Source organism: Electrophorus electricus, chromosome 8, assembly GCF_013358815.1.
Source record: "Electrophorus electricus isolate fEleEle1 chromosome 8, fEleEle1.pri, whole genome shotgun sequence".
In the NCBI taxonomy this organism is placed as follows: Eukaryota; Metazoa; Chordata; class Actinopteri; order Gymnotiformes; family Gymnotidae; genus Electrophorus; species Electrophorus electricus.
Genome location: NC_049542.1, coordinates 532,676 through 549,158, shown reverse-complemented (window position 1 = coordinate 549,158; position 16,483 = coordinate 532,676). Strand labels below are relative to the sequence as shown.

Genomic DNA, 16,483 nt, shown 5'->3' with positions numbered 1-16,483 from the left:
TATGGTGTGTGTGTGTGTGTGTGCGTGTGTGTGTGTGTGTGTGTGTGTGTGTGAGAGTGTGAATGATAATATGGTGTGTGTGTGTGTGTGTGTGTGTGAATAATATGGTGTGTGTCTGTGTGTGTCTGCGTATGTTTCCAGGGCCGTAAGGATTACATGGGTCTGGCTATAAAGAATGATAATCTGGTGTATGTGTATAATCTGGGAGGGGAGGACGTGGAGATTCCTCTCAGCTCAAAGCCCGTCAGCTCTTGGCCCCCTGTGTTCAACCTCATCAGAGTGGAGAGGTATGACCAGCACACACACACACACACACACAGTAGAACCCAGCCCTTCACACACTTACACACTCGCGTATATAAATGTAAACTCATATATCAAACTGAGATAGCTACAGCTACAACACATAATACGTTACCTTTCTGTCAGTCGATGAATTCGACGGGGGCTTTGCGGACCCCACTTTACTGTAAATGCGGTTTAATTTTGTAGTCACTAACATGACAGACACACCTTCTCGAAGTTGACATAGCACAGAAAGAGACGTGAGCAATTTCACTGCGTGTCGAGACCGTGTGGGTAACAGTCACATTACTGAATAGCAGCAGAGACTAAAAACATCACTGTGTACGACAGTGTTTTTGATCTACTGACACTTTACACACTAGTAAAGGCGTTCCGTAATGTGTGTGTAGTGCAGCTGAAATTGTGTGTGTCGTAAGTTTAAAACTACTTCCTCTCATCATCAGGTTTAGGATGGACTTGAAAAGCCTCTTCATTACAACATTAGAGAATGTCATGACCTCCTCATACTGGAGTGACCTGTGCACTCTGACCCTCCTCTCTCCAGGCTTGGTCGCCATGGTAAAGTGTTCCTGACTGTTCCGAGTCAGGACTCAGTGGCGGAGCAGAAGTTTATCCAGAAGGGCGAAGCAGATGGTACTGACTCTATTTTCCACCTCGACCGCAAAGACACTGTCTTCATCATCGGAGGAGTCCCGCCTGACGTCAAGGTACAGGAGGACAACTGGAGAAGAAGAAAGAATGGGGAGGAGGCGGAGTTTAGGGGAGGTGGAGGTCAGGGAGGTGGAGCAGAGTTGTGGCTGTTTGCCTGTGATGAAAACAAAGCCGTGTTGACGTGAGTGGCGTGTCTCCCCTTAGCTGCCCCCCGCCCTGAGTCTGGCTCCGTTTGTGGGCTGTGTGGAACTGGCTACGCTCAACAATGAGGTCATCAGTCTGTACAACTTCAGGAAGCTCCATAAGATGGACGTAACAACGTCTGTCCCCTGTCCAAGGTACCGAGTCCACACGCTCCTTCTCCAGACGTTAACATAAGAGCTATAGTGTTCTTTAACTGTATAGTATTCTTTACAGCCTGGAGGACGTCTGGTGGTGTATGAACTTTGTAATACTGATAAATGTTCCTTTTCTATCTTGTGTCTCTGTATTCCTGAGTTTAAAATAAAAATCAGGAATTCCAATAAATTTGCATATAACATTTAACGCCAGCAGGAACAGAGATGCCATTTTATTACTTTTCACATTTGATCAAAAACAACAAAACAACAAAACAACCCAGGATTCTCTTTTTCTTTCTGTATCTAATGCTCGTCTCTCTCTCTCTCTCTCTCTCTCTCTCTCTCTCTCTCTCTCTCTCTCTCTCTGTCTGTGCAGGTACAAGCTTGCCTTCTCTCAGGGTCGCGTGGCCAGCTACCTGTTTGACGGCACGGGTTACGCTCTCGTCAGCAACATTGAGAGACGTGGGCGGATCGGTGTGGTCACCAGGTTCGACATCGAAGTACGAACAGTTGCCAACAACGGCATCCTCTTCCTCATGGTTAACCAGGTAATTTATCCCAGACATAAACACCCCTCTCAAACACTGCACAAGGATTCAATCAGGTACATTTATCACAGAGATAAACACTCTTCTCAAACAAAGGTGTGTGATGGTGTGTAATAGAATGTGAAATGGTGTGTGATGCTGTGTGATTAGGTGTTGTAGTGTGTAATGGTGTGTAATGGTATATGATGGTGTGTGATGGTGTGAGATGCTGTGTGATTGGGTGTTGTAGTGTGTAATGGTGTGTAATGGTGTGTAATGGTGTCTGATGGTGTCTGATGGTGTGTGATGGTGTGTGATTGGGTGTTGTAGTGTGTAATGGTGTGTAATGGTGTCTGATGGTGTGTGATGGTGTGTAATAGAGTGTGAAATGGTGTGTGATGGTGTGTGATTGGGTGTTGTAGTGTGTAATGGTGTGTAATGGTGTCTGATGGTGTGTGATGGTGTGTAATAGAGTGTGAAATGGTGTGTGATGCTGTGTGATTGGGTGTTGTAGTGTGTAATGGTGTGTAATGGTATATGATGGTGTCTGATGGTGTGTAATAGAGTGTGAAATCATGTGTGATGCTGTGTGATTGGGTGTTGTAGTGTGTAATGGTGTGTAATGGTATATGATGGTGTCTGATAGTGTGTGATGGTGTGTGATGGTATGTGTTTTGTCCCCTCAGTCAGATTTCTTTGTACTGGAGCTCAGGAATGGCTTTCTGCGTCTGGTCTATGACTTCGGCTACAGCGGTGGTCCGGTTGTGTTGGAGAGCAACCTGACAAAACTACAGATCAATGACGCCAGATATCACGAAGTGCGTCCTTACATCACCTGCACCTGCACACTGTCAGCTACACCCGACCTGGGAGAGTGATGGGTGGTGTGTGCTGTCATCCACCTTTCTCTCTCTCTCTCTCTCTCCAGGTGTCTGTCATCTATCACTTCTCTAAGAAGATGATTTTGCTGGTGGACAGGAGCTACGTGAAGGCCGTGGAGAGTGAAAAGAAGACGCTACCCTTCTCTGACATTTACATCGGAGGAGCCCCCTCCAGTTTGCTGCTGTCCCGGTACACACACGCACACACACGCGCACACACACGCACACACACGCACACACGCGCGCACACACACGCACACACACACACACACACACACACACACACACGCACAGACACACACACATGCGCACAAACACACTATAATGTGTTTTTTGTCTCTAGGCCTGAGTTGTCCTCTCTGGTGGGACTGAAAGGCTGTGTGAAGGGATTCCAGTTCCAGAAGAAAGACTTCAACCTGCTGGAGGAACCAGGAACCATTGGCATTAGCAGTGGCTGCCCGGAGGAGTCTTTTGTGTGTAGCACACTCTCCTGTGTTTAATGTCCAAGATCAAAATAGTTTGGATTAAGAAAAGAAAAAGAGAACAGCAGTTACAATGTTGTTTACTTTAATCAAAATGTGTGTGTGTGTGTTTATGTGCATGCATGTGTGTGTGTATATATATGTGTGTGTGTGTGTGTGTGTGTACAGATGTCCCGTAAGGCCTACTTCACAGGTCAGGGTTATCTGGGCTCCTCGGGGAAGATTTCTCCCTTCAGCTCCTTTGAGGGGGGGCTGAACTTCAACACCCAGCAGCCCTCTGGTCTGCTCTACTACCACCGCCAAGGGGTGTGTTTTCTTAGCAACGTGTGTGTGTGTGCTCCACTACACACACTCCACTCTACTACACACACTCCACTAACCTACACACACTCCACTCCACTACACACACCCCACTAACCTACACACACTCCACAACACAGAATCCACTACACCCTACACACACCACAACACTCCACTATCCTACACACCAATACACGCACACACACACACACACACACACAGCTGACGACAGTCGATGTTACTGTAATGAAAGAGATGGTTCGTTTTGATTCATTACATTTTGAAGGATAGTGACTAACCCCACCCCACCGTGACCTGACGTGACCTCTGCTGTGTGTCTGTGTCTTAGTCGGATGAGTTCACACTCTCGTTGGAGAATGGAGCTGTCGTGCTCCACTCGAGAGGAACCAAAGTCAGATCAAACAAGAAGAACTACAACGATGGACGATCTCACTTCCTGCTTGCCTCAGTGACCAAGCAGATGTAAGACCCAAAACTCCCATCTAATCAGCCACAACTACACACAGCCAATCAGCCACAGCTACATACAGCCACACCCAATCAACCGCAACTACACCCACCTAATCAACCACAACTACACCCATCTAATCAACTACTCCACACTTCTGAGGTTCTGTCACATAACACTCTGTGTTCAGCGATGTGGTGATAAGTTTTTAAAATCACATCACACTTTAAATCAGGGTTTATTCATGCAATATCAATAAAAGGCCTTCAAACTATATACCGTAAACAACAGGTAAAATAGTCCTCTAGCAGCCATGGTGCAGAGACACAGGACACAATAATATTTACATAATTACTTTAAATTACAAGCACTCTACCAGTGTGGCAGAAAAAAAGGCTCTTAATTAAGAATGTGTGCACGGCGTCATGATAAACTCTGGGTTTGATTCAGATTTAAGCCCCAGCAGTGCCATGTGCAGCCAGTAGTGCACTATGACCCACTTATGCTGTAATCCTGTTGTAACACAGATCACATCCTGTGATAAGGTGGCACGTTTGATTGTGTGTGTAGATACCAGCTGGTCATCGATGACAAAGACAAACAGGAGAAGACGAACCCAGACGCCTCGTCTCCACCTGACAGTCCTGTGAAGATGTTCTACTACGGAGGGTCTCCGCACAGTAAAATCAGCAACTTCACTGGGTGTATCAGCCACGCCTACCTCAGCAGGTACAGCTCTCTCTCTCTCACACACACACACACACACACACACACATAGAAAAACACACACACACGCACATACACAAACACACTCACTCATTCTCTCTCTCACACACACACACACACACACACACACATACACTTACATGCACACACACATACACACACACACTTACACGCACACACACATAGAAAAACACACACGCACACACACATAGAAAAACACACACACACACACACACTCACACTCACTCATTCTCTCTCTCACACACACACACACACATACACTTACACGCACACACACATAGAAAAACACACACACACTCACACACACTCACACACACACATATACACACTTACACGCACACACACATAGAAAAACACACACACACATACACAAACACACTCACTCATTCTCTCTCACACACACACACACACACACACATACTTACATGCACACACACATAGAAAAACACACACACACTCACACACGCACACATACACACACACACACATACACAAACACACTCACTCATTCTCTCTCTCTCTCACACACACACACACACACACACACTTACACGCACACACACATAGAAAAACACACACACTCACACTCACACACACACACGCACATACACACACACACACAGTCTGGCATGTGTGTATTTGGTGTGTGAGCAGAGAAAGTGCGGCTCACTCCCGGTGTCTCCTGAGCTGCTCTGACTGCGTGTCTGTTTTTCTCTGTTCAATCATTTGTAGAATTCTACTTTATTAACTGCAGAAATGTAACTGATCCAGTGATGTTTTCGTGTGGTGGGTTTTTCGGTCATTTTGAGCTGTGGTCGTTAGAGGGTGTAAGACGTTTTTATTCACCCACCTCCACCCTGCCCCACCCCCAGGCAGGACCGGGACATAGAAGCGGAGGACTTCCAGCGCTACACTGAGCATGTGCAGGTGTCTCTGCAGGACTGTCCTGAGGAGAGACCTCCAGCATCTCTGCTGCCTGCAAGTGTCCGCAGGTCTTCTGCACCCTCACGTAAGGTAAGCGATGTCCCCTCACACTACTCATATAGTGTGTGAGGGTAGGCGGTGTGTGCGATGTCTCCTCACACTACTCATATAGTGTGTGAGGGTGGGCGGTGTGTGCGATGTCCCCTCACACTACACTACTCATATAGTGTGTGAGGGTGGGCAGTGTGTGCGATGTCCCCTCACACTACACTACTCATATAGTGTGTGAGGGTGGGCAGTGTGTGCGATGTCCCCTCACACTACTCATATAGTGTGTGAGGGTGGGCGGTGTGTGCGATGTCCCCTCACACTACACTACTCATATAGTGTGTGAGGGTGGGCGGTGTGTGCGATGTCCCCTCACACTACTTTTTTTTAGGTTTTTTTCAGTTTACATGTCAAAAGGAAACGAACATAAAATGAAAATAAATTTCAGGGAATACAGGCATCAGTTCTGCTACTCATGCATGTGACCTAAGTCTTAATCACATGATTGGTCACATGACTTTTTACATCTGAACTCTAGGTGAATGTATTGTGCTTTGCAGGAAATGCCTACGTTTCTCTCCTCTATTAGGTGAGCAGGAATAAGCGTGGTATGCCACAAGGCATTCTGGGGTATCCTCTGGGATCTCCAGAGACAGAGACCAAGCCTTGCCACCTATCACCACATCCACGATCCACCCGACATGCCCATCACTATGGCGGCTCTGCCCAAAGCCGCCGAGAGTATGACGGCATCGCTGAGGTCATCAGAGAGAGGTGAGAGACCTGGAGGGAACACGGCAAACTGATCAGAGCCCAAAAACACTAGCTCATCCTCTGACACACAGACCACCCAATGCGCACTGGAACAGACCTCCCAGTACACACTGGAACAGACCTCCCAGTGCTCACTGGAACAGCTCTCCCAATGCTCACTGGAACAGACCTCCCAGTGCTCACTGGAACAGTCCTCCCAGTGCTCACTGGAACACACATCTAAACCCTTATATGAATCTGTACCTGCATTGTACAGAGTTTAACCTCCAAAATATAAATGGTGTGGGGGAAGAGGATGGTAAATGTCTACGAGTATTAAGCAGTCCAACTTTGTGTGTGTGTGTGGGGTGTGTGTGTGTGTGTGTGTGTGTGTGTGTGTGGGTGTGTGTGTGTGCTTGCTGTAGGTGTCACTTCTCTCTGTCTGTGAGGACGCGTTCGGCATCCGGTCTGCTGTTCTACGTGTCTGATGGCAGTGAAGAAGATTTCATGGCACTCTTCCTCTCCGATGGCAAACTTCTCTTCAGCTTTGGATCCAGCCAGCAGCGGTTGCTGCTCTCCAGCCGAGACAAACACAACGACGGCCACTGGCACAACGTACGAGTCATCTCCATGGAAACGTGACCCACACTGCAGTCTGTTCCTTTTACTGTTAGTCTGTTGAAGCTTAGCTGACTCTCATTCTCTTTCTCACTCCACCCACGTTCCACCCTCGCTCCGCCCCCACCCAGGTGATCTGCAGCAGGGAAGGGGCTCTGGGCAGGCTGATAGTGGATGGTGTAGCTGTGGTGGAGCAGGGGCTTCCCAACAGCACCACCTCTCTACACCTGCAGGACCCACTCTATGTAGCGGGTGTCCCACCTGGGCATGCTCAGAAGAACTTACAGGTACACACACACACACACACATTCACTCCACACTCTTCACTCTGCACTCTTCACCCCACACTCTTCTCTTCTAGTCTTTCACCCTCCCTCCCTTTCATTCCATCTCTCTCATCCTCCCTCTCTCCATCTCTTCCTCTCTCTCTCTCCATTCCTCTATCTCCCTCTCTGACCACCCTATCTCTCTCTGTTTTTCTCCAGATGAGTTCAGAGTTCTCAGGCTGTTTACGGGGTTTCCAGCTGAACGGGGGCTGGATGACTTCTGCTTCCCGCAGTTTCGGGGTCACGCCCTGTTACGAGGGCTCGATGGAGCCGGGGACCTACTTCTCTGAGGAGGGGGGCTACGTGGTGCTGGGTAATAAACACCCCCCCCCCTCACTCTTTCACTCACTCTCATTCTATCTCTCTCAGCACCGCTCATGGTAGGGGGGAGGGGAAGAATGGAGGAGGGGTTAAAGTCCTGGAGAGAGGTGATTGGCTGAGAGTGTAGACTAGAGAGCGGTGATTTGCTGAGAGTCTAGACTGGAGAGAGTTCTGGGAAGGAGCGCAGCAGCTGTTGAATAAACCCAGAGAAATTTCACACCTAGCCCAGCTGTCCAAAGTACACACACACACACACACACACACACACACACACACACACACACACACACACACAGGTCATTACTGTTCTGGAGTGTTGTTTAGGGGTAGGCGCAGACACACTCACCAACTGTGGATAACGACACTGTTCACTATACATAATCAGACATGTGCACTTAACCCTGCCACAATGTCCTTCCGGGACTCACACATTACACCTTAAGCGAGTCCTTACACCTGCTATGAGCAGATGAGCTGACCTGAGAGCTGACTTTCCTACAGGTCCTGAGGTCTGGACTGTGTGTGTGTTTACACTCAGAAGGGTCCTACACAGAACTGGTCATGTTTAGAACCTCAGTGTGACCTCTGCCTTGGTTGCTGGTCGATTCATTTGTCAGAGGTTCAGATTACTGCATTGCAAAGCTCCATCAGAAACTTCATATGGGATTTTTATTGAACTAAAGCAGAACACATTTCCAAAATGGAATGTTCTGGAATTCTGGAGGAGGTACAGAGCCTCCGTGTGTGTTAGCTTGGTGTGTGTGCTTAACGTTTAAAAATTGGCCAAGGTGAATGGGCCTCACTCTCCCTTTCTGCAGACGACTCCTTCAACTTGGGCCTAAAGTTTGAACTGGTGATGGAGGTGCGTCCCCGTGTGTCATCAGGAGTGCTACTGCATGTCTTCACTGCAGCACAGGAGTATCTGACTCTACACCTCCGTTACAGCCAGGTCAGAGTTTACACTGTACCAGGTCAGAGTTTACACTGTACCAGGTCAGAGTTCATACTCCAACAGTGTGTGTGCATGTGTGCGCACGTGCGTGTGTGTGCGTGTGTGTGTGTTTCCAAAGTTTCAGTGTCTTATTAACAAAATTAACTTTTTCTTGTCTTCAGGTGACCATCCTGGTGAACAGTAGTGAAGGGGTTTTCTCTACAGATGTGTCACCTAAAGGGGACAACTTCTGTGATGGCAACTGGCACAAGATCACAGGTCAGAGGTCATGGTTGATCCCTGGTCCCATCAGGGTGGTTTCTCTGTGTTGTGACGGGTTGTGCTGTGCTGTGATTGGTCACCTTTCTGTGTCTCTGTGATTTGAGCAGTGATCAGAGACATGAAAATGGTCCATCTTGGTGTGGATTCTGAGATGAAGCATGTAGTTACTGCAGAACCACTGCACACAGAGAGACCCAGAGCGCCAGTGTTCATTGGAGGAGCTCCAGGTCGGTCATAAGCACAAGACACTCCAAACACTAGAATCAATACTTCAACACTCAGACACACCAACACCATCACTCCAAACACTAGAAACACTCCCTCAACACTTAGACACACGGATGCTTAGACACACCAACACCGTCACTCGAAACACTAGAAACACTCCCTCAACACTCAGACACACTGACACTCAGACACACCAACACCATCACTACAAACACTACAAACACTCACCCAACACTCAGACGCACCCAACACTGTCACTCGACTCAGACAACATGATACTCACAGTCTGATACTCAGACAGTCTGATACACTCAGACTCTGATAAACTCAGATACTCTGACACTCAGACACTCTGAAACACTCAGACACTCTGAAACCCTGTCAGTGTTTTTTGCTCAGCTGTCTGTTTCTATTTGCAGATTCTCTGCTTCCTGTGAGTATGAGGAGTGTGAGGAACTACACAGGCTGCGTGCGGAACCTGCTGGTGAACAAGTCACCCGTGAGCTTTAGCAGAGCAGCTCTTGTTAGTGGAGCGGTTAGCGTGGGCACCTGCCCTGTGGCTTGACCCCCTGCTATAAAAGGCTCTGCTCCAATTAACAACACACCTGAAATGGCATCAACATCTTTTATGTTTCCCAATCTCCTCATTAAACCTTTCCTGCAGTAAATAATTAGTTAGTTTTTATTCAAACACACAAATCTATGTCTCTATACATTCATTTACTCATACAGTGTTCTTTTTAACCATATAAAGTTTGTTAAATTTGCAGTTTTATCTTAAGGCCAAATGATTGTTTAAGAATAGCATATGGTAATTTGAGGACATCTGAAGTGACATCTTGAGTCCAGAAAAGTAGAAAATGCACCTACAGCCAAGATCCTCCAGAGAGCCAAAGGATGTGCAGACCGTCATGTAGATTATCGTGCAGACAACAACGCAGACCGTCACGTAAATTATCGGGCAGACATCAATGCAGACCATCACGTAGATTATCGGGCAGACATCAATGCAGACTGTCACGTAAATTATCGGGCAGACATCAGTGCAGACCGTCACGTAGATTATCGGGCAGACATCAATGCAGACCGTCACATAGATTATCGTGCACACATCAAGGCAAACATGTCACACATGGTTCTGTCCACCTGGATAAACAGTTTCTTAATTTCATTTTACCTTCATTTTACCTTCCCAATAAATTGACTTTTTATAACAACTGCTTGGAGTCTGTGGAAACAGCTGTTCAACTTACATGATACCTTGCCAAATAAGTCATCTGTGCATCCACACTACAAAAACTTTGTATCATACAGCAAAAATACTGTATCATACTGCAAAAACACTATTATGTAATTATGAGCATAGGATCAATATTATACATAAATAAACACTGAGTTAATAAGATTGTTCTTCATATGCATAAACATAATTTAAAATGAGATAATAAGAAAAATGTTCTATATGCATAAACATGACTGAGTGATTATCAGAATGTTCTTCACGTATAATCGAAAATGCTCGTAATGAACCTAAATGCTGTTTATGCGTAATTACATATATAAGTTAATGAGTTATGCTCTTTATTACAACATACTGTATAAGTCCAAACTGAAATGCAGAGACTTCACGGCAACGGCTTTTAAAAGATTACGCTGTGAGAATGATGTTTGTATGTTTAACTCTTTAAAAAAAGGCAAGCCTAAAAATTAAGATGCGCTTCACCAGAGTTGCAGAGGTGTTTTAAGTGTCTGGTTTTCCATATCGGACCTGGAGTACAGAGGTAGACGTCATCAGTCTGCGCGTCCGAGCCTGTCTTACAGCGTGGACGCGCTCATACGTCGTCAGTACGCGACAGGCGCCACTCTTCACCGAGGGGAAGATGGTCGACACTCCGCGGTGTGTGTTGAACATAACACAATACAACACAACACAACACTAACGGTGCAGTTTGTCCAACTCCGAGCATGACGCAGTCCGTGGTTGTTCAAGGTAGGTTTGGTTCCGTTGTTGTTCAAGGAAGGTTTTCACCAGAGAAAGCTAACTACGGTTAGCCTTAGCCTTATTATCCTAATAAGTCATTAGTCTACTCGCTAGCCAGTTAGCTAGGTTAGCTAGTTAGCCAGTTAGCTAGTTTAACTAGTTAACTAGTTGTCTAAGTTCTAACTTTTTAAAGGCATTTACCGGAATGTTACGCGCGCTAAACACCAACAAGTTCCGTTGAAGTTTCGCCGTTACGCTGCGTTGGTCACCATGACAACGGCGTGTGTTTCCAGTCGGGCAGTGTGGCAACCAGGTGGGCTGTCGGTTCTGGGACCTCGCGCTGAGAGAGCACGCGCACGTCAATAAAGTAAGCCATGTCACTAAATAAAGAACATATTAATACCTAAATATTAATCAATAAAGCACATAAATAAAGCACATATTAATACCTAAATATTCATAAATAAAGCACATATTAATACCTAAATATTAATCAATAAAGCACATAAATAAAGCACATATTAATACCTAAATATTCATCAATAAAGCACATAAATAAAGCACATATTAATACCTAAATATTCATCAATAAAGCACATAAATAAAGCACATATTAATACCTAAATATTCATCAATAAAGCACATAAATAAAGCACATATTAATACCTAAATATTCATCAATAAAGCACATAAATAAAGCACATATTAATACCTAAATATTCATCAATAAAGCACATATTAATACCTAAATATTCATCAATAAAGCACATATTAATACCTAAATATTCATAAATAAAGCACATGATGATAAAACATATTAATACCTAATATTAATAAATCAAGCACATAATAAATAAAACATATTAATACATAAATATTAATAAAGCATATAATAATAAATAAAGCACATAATACATAGATATTAATAAATAAAGCACATAATACATAGTTATTAATAAATAAAGCACATAATAAATAAAGAACGTATTAATATTAATAAATAAAGCACATATGAATAAATACCATGTATAAAAAGCACAGATTAATAAATAAGCACATATTAATAACTAAAGCACATATTGATAAGTACGGCATATATTAATCTCACCTGTTTCTCATGCACTGTAGCCTGGAGAAATAGGTGCAACACAGCGCATGTAGCCACGTAAACATCTCACTTTTTATGTTTATGTTCTGCAGAAAGGAATTTATGATGAGGCACTGGGCAGCTTCTTTAGGAATGTTGATCCAAGGTACTCCTCCTCCGCCCTCTCACATTCCCTCGCTCTCATCTTCACACTCTTTCGTTCTCTCTCTCATCCTCTCTCTTGTTCTACCCCCCATCTCTGTGTGTTTGTGGCCATGTTGTCTGTCTGAGTTTATAGGTGTGAGGAGGGCAGTGGAACTCCCAGGATTGCAGGGCTGAGGGCTCGGGTGAGCACATGATAAAGCTGGACATATAGGAGTGTGTGTGTGTGTGTGTGTGTGTGTGAGAGAGCTGAGGGCTCAGGTGAATATGTCTCACTGTCTGATAAAGATGGACATACAAGAGTCTGTGTGTGTGTGTGTGTGTGTGTGTGTGTATAAAATCAACTTTTTTTATTTTTTTATTTTTTATTTTTTATTTAATGTTTCTGTGTGTGTCCAGGCAGTATTGGTGGACATGGAGGAGGGTGTTCTCAACGAGGTCCGGCAGGGGCCTCTGCGTCAGCTGTTCAGTACCACTCAGCTCATCAGTGACGTGTCTGGTTCAGGGAATAACTGGTGAGCAGCGCCCCCTGCAGGGAAGCCTGTATCACTGCCTAAAGGACTACAGACAGCTGTTTGAGGGTTTACTCAGACAGGGGCTTACCTGTCTGGGTACAGTTACCACTGGAGAGGCTGTTGTGTATGTGTGTTGGTGTGTGGATGTGTGTGTGGGTGTGCACTGCACAGACACACACTGCACACAAACGTTTTACAGCCTCACCACATTTTTCAAAGTGTGGGACTGTGTGAGTTTCAGGGTGTAAGATTCCTGGGTGTTGCATTCTTGGTATGGATTTATGTGTCTTCAGAATTTGTGTGTGTGTGTGTCACAGGGCGGTGGGACATCACACCTGTGTGTGTGTGTGTGTGTGTCATGGCAATGGGAAATCACACCTGTGTGCGTGTCATGGCAGTGGGACATCACACCTGTGTGTGTCTGTGTGTGTGTGTCACAGGGCGGTGGGTCATCACACCTGTGTGTGTGTGTGTGTGTGTGTGTGTGTGTGTGTGTGTGTGTGTGTGTGTCAGGGCGGTGGGTCATCACAACTGTGTGTGTGTGTGTGTGTGTGTGTGTGTGTGTCAGGGCGGTGGGTCATCACAACTGTGTGTGTGTGTGTGTGTGTGTGTGTGTGTGTGTGTTATGGCGGTGGGACATCACACCTGTGTGTGTGTGTGTGTGTGTGTGTGTGTGTGTCAGGGCGGTGGGTCATCACACCTGTGTGTGTGTGTGTGTGTGTCTGTCTGTATCTGTGTCTCAGGGTGGTGGGTCATCACAACTGTGTGTGTGTGTGTGTGTGTGTGTCTCTCAGGGCGGTGGGACATCACACCTATGGCTCTATGTATCGGGAGCAGATAGTGGATCAGATTCGTAGAGCAGCAGAACACTGTGACTGTCTCCAGACCTTCTTCCTCATCCACTCTATGGGAGGAGGTCAGTCTCTCAGTGCCCTCCTCCTCTCAGTCTCCTCCTCCTGTAAGTCTCCTCTAAGTCTGTGCGTGTGTGTGTGCCTTTGTGTGTATGTGTGTGTGTGTGTGTGCGTGTATAGGGACAGGCTCTGGTCTGGGGACCTGTGTGCTGAAGCTACTGGAGGAAGAGTTTCCGGAGGTGTGCAGACTGGTAACGGCTGTGTATCCTTCATCTGAAGATGATGTCATCACCTCTCCTTACAACAGCGTTCTGGCCATGAGGGAGCTAACAGAGCATGCCCACTGTGTCTTTCCCATCGAGAACCAGGTGTGTGTGTGTGTGTGTGTGTGTGTGCGTGTGGGAGCTATGTACACAGTTTATTTAGGTGTCATGTTCTTGTTGTGTTTCTGTCTCTAGTCACTGGTAGACATTGTCAGTCAGATCCAACACATGGCACACACTGGGAAACCCAGCGCCGTAATAAAGAAGGACTGTACCATCATCTCTGGCCAGGGGGGGATGTCCAAGACTCAGAAGCCTTTTGATTCCATGAACAACATTGTGGCCAACCTGCTGCTCAACATTACTAGGTCAGATGGCAAATGGAAAAGTATGAGAGAGTGGTGTTACAGAGATGAGGGGAAGAGAGTGGTGTTACAGAAATGAGGGGATATAGTATTGTTACAGACTTGCAGGGATGTGAGTGGTGTTACAGAGATGAGGGGAAGAGGCTGGTGAATGTTGTTTGATTCATGTTCCTACAGCTCTGCGCGGTTTGAGGGTTCTCTCAATATGGATCTGAATGAGATTGCAATGAACCTGGTCCCATTTCCACGACTACACTACCTGGTGTCCAGCCTGACCCCTCTCTACACACTAGCAGATGTGAATGTTCCTACCCGGAGGTAAACACACACACACACCACTGAGGTATTTAGTTTATCTAAATACATTTTTTTGGAATGGCAATTATTTTTATTTTTTTTACATTTACATTGTCTAGAGTTCTAGACCCCTAATGAGTGATAAACATACCTCTGAGGGGCATGAGAACGTGTGTGTGTGTGTGTGTGTGTGTGTGTGTATGTGTGTGTGTGTGTGTGTGTGTACTGTAGACTAGATCAGATGTTCACTGATGCGTTCAGTAAGGAGTTCCAGCTGATGAAGGCAGACCCCAGACACAGTCTGTACCTGTCCTGTGCCCTCATGCTCCGCGGTAACGTCCAGGTGTCTGACCTGCGCCGCAACATTGAGAGGTTACTGTCCTCTTCATCTGCACCCTTGTCTTCCTCTCCTCCTCTGTCCTCTTCATGACACACTTGTCCTTCCGTCCCAGGCTGAGGCCCACGCTGTCCTTCGTCCCGTGGAACGCGGAGGGCTGGAAAGTGTCCCTGTGTTCTGTCCCCCCTGTTGGACACACACACTCTCTGCTGGCCCTGGCCAACAACACCTGTGTCGCATCTGCCTTCACAAAGCTCAGAGACCGCTTCATCAAACTGTACCGCAAAAAGGTACGCACGCACAAAATACACACACACACACACAATACACACACACGCACGCAGGCACACACACATATACACACAGTACATACACACATTACACACACACATACACATGCAATACAGGTTGCATATTCTCTCTGCTTTTAGCTCTCAATGCTGTTATTTAACCCTAAAATACTCATTCTCCTTTTTGTGCATGTTTCTTTGTGTGTGTGTGTGTGCGCGCGTGTGTGCGTGTGTGCGCGTGTGTGCGTGTGTGTGTGTGTGTGTGTGTGTAGGCTCATTTACACCACTACATGTGTGTAGAGGGGATGGAGACTGCAGACTTCAGTGAGGCTCTGCACTCTCTCTCTGCTCTCATAGATGAGTACAGCCAACTACACACACACACTCACACACACCAGGCCCCGAGACTCAACATCGCTACCTAGAGACAAACTTGTAACAGCCAACTGACGTTCCAGCGTAACAGCTGACTGACGTTCATGTTGCAAGTGACACTGCTGCTGTTACCTGCTGTGCCTCTGATTGAACTCTTCAGGTGAAGCATACTGCAGCCTGAACTGACCAATCACGTCTTCAGCTGTCTTCTGTAAAGCAGTAAGAGTGTTTAATGGCGTGTTAAAGTGGAAGTGCTTTCGTGGCCTTCAGCGCACAGAGCCAAACTGAACAAGTGTGTAATCTCAGTCCTACTATAATATGTTTACCAGGTGTGACTGTGGTTAATTGTGAACGGGAATGCTGTATGTTTTTAAATGATTCCTTTAATAAAGGTTGTGTAATAAACTTAAGAGATACACAGACTCCAGTTTTAACCAAAGATCTTTTATTGTCAAGCGTCAGAATCCAGCCTGTCTGTGCAGTGCTCCAGTGCCCTCCTGCACTGTGTACGTTATAAATAACTTCATAACTATGATAATAATATTAATAAAACAGACCAAAAGTAATATTTGTACTATGTACATTTTATCAGAATAGTCATCTACTTGGAATAGACTGAACAAAGTTATACATATGCATATACTACATATAGTTGAAAACAGTTCATTGTACATTGTGTTGGCTGTGATACAAACAGAGAGGTGTGTGTGTGCTAGTGCTACTAGTCTCACAGTCGTGTCATGGTTGGTGCTGGCAAAGAAATCATTTGCCATATGTAATGTTTTTGTAGTTTGTACAATGTTACCTGAAACCCCAAAAACATCA

General features: G+C 45.8%; 2 protein-coding genes across 6 annotated transcripts in view; both read left to right on the top strand.

Moving 5' to 3' along the window:
• lama4 (laminin, alpha 4) overlaps positions 1 to 10,352 on the top strand; it is a 27,493-nt gene extending 17,141 nt beyond the window's left edge. For all 3 annotated transcript variants that reach the window (XM_035528987.1, XM_035528986.1, XM_035528988.1), the window contains 19 exons: positions 142 to 287; positions 851 to 1,013; positions 1,162 to 1,295; positions 1,675 to 1,846; positions 2,512 to 2,643; positions 2,754 to 2,896; positions 3,050 to 3,179; positions 3,357 to 3,494; positions 3,838 to 3,971; positions 4,528 to 4,686; positions 5,577 to 5,718; positions 6,266 to 6,450; positions 6,855 to 7,044; positions 7,179 to 7,334; positions 7,533 to 7,686; positions 8,513 to 8,643; positions 8,808 to 8,904; positions 9,015 to 9,134; positions 9,555 to 10,352. In XM_035528987.1, coding sequence (XP_035384880.1) covers positions 142 to 287; positions 851 to 1,013; positions 1,162 to 1,295; positions 1,675 to 1,846; positions 2,512 to 2,643; positions 2,754 to 2,896; positions 3,050 to 3,179; positions 3,357 to 3,494; positions 3,838 to 3,971; positions 4,528 to 4,686; positions 5,577 to 5,718; positions 6,266 to 6,450; positions 6,855 to 7,044; positions 7,179 to 7,334; positions 7,533 to 7,686; positions 8,513 to 8,643; positions 8,808 to 8,904; positions 9,015 to 9,134; positions 9,555 to 9,700 — 2,772 coding nt within the window. In that variant the 3' untranslated portion in view covers positions 9,701 to 10,352. The remainder of the gene's footprint in view (positions 1 to 141; positions 288 to 850; positions 1,014 to 1,161; positions 1,296 to 1,674; positions 1,847 to 2,511; positions 2,644 to 2,753; positions 2,897 to 3,049; positions 3,180 to 3,356; positions 3,495 to 3,837; positions 3,972 to 4,527; positions 4,687 to 5,576; positions 5,719 to 6,265; positions 6,451 to 6,854; positions 7,045 to 7,178; positions 7,335 to 7,532; positions 7,687 to 8,512; positions 8,644 to 8,807; positions 8,905 to 9,014; positions 9,135 to 9,554) is intronic.
• A 322-nt stretch (positions 10,353 to 10,674) lies between these two features.
• On the top strand, positions 10,675 to 16,080 carry tube1 (tubulin, epsilon 1). 3 transcript variants are annotated; one of them, XM_027024203.2, is made up of 12 exons: positions 10,675 to 11,125; positions 11,410 to 11,483; positions 12,317 to 12,369; positions 12,502 to 12,550; positions 12,765 to 12,880; positions 13,675 to 13,796; positions 13,912 to 14,099; positions 14,190 to 14,362; positions 14,537 to 14,677; positions 14,888 to 14,999; positions 15,109 to 15,283; positions 15,556 to 15,695. In XM_027024203.2, exons 1-12 carry the CDS (start codon positions 11,101 to 11,103, stop codon positions 15,609 to 15,611), a joined length of 1,284 nt encoding a protein of 427 aa, XP_026880004.2. In that variant the 5' UTR covers positions 10,675 to 11,100; the 3' UTR covers positions 15,612 to 15,695. The 3 variants fall into 3 exon arrangements, with proteins under 3 accessions (XP_026880004.2, XP_026880002.2, XP_026880005.2); XM_027024201.2 differs by having other exon boundaries at positions 10,678 to 11,125; positions 14,888 to 15,028; positions 15,556 to 16,080; XM_027024204.2 differs by lacking the exon at positions 11,410 to 11,483 and having other exon boundaries at positions 10,680 to 11,125; positions 14,888 to 15,028; positions 15,556 to 16,080.
• Positions 16,081 to 16,483: the final 403 nt, after the last annotated feature.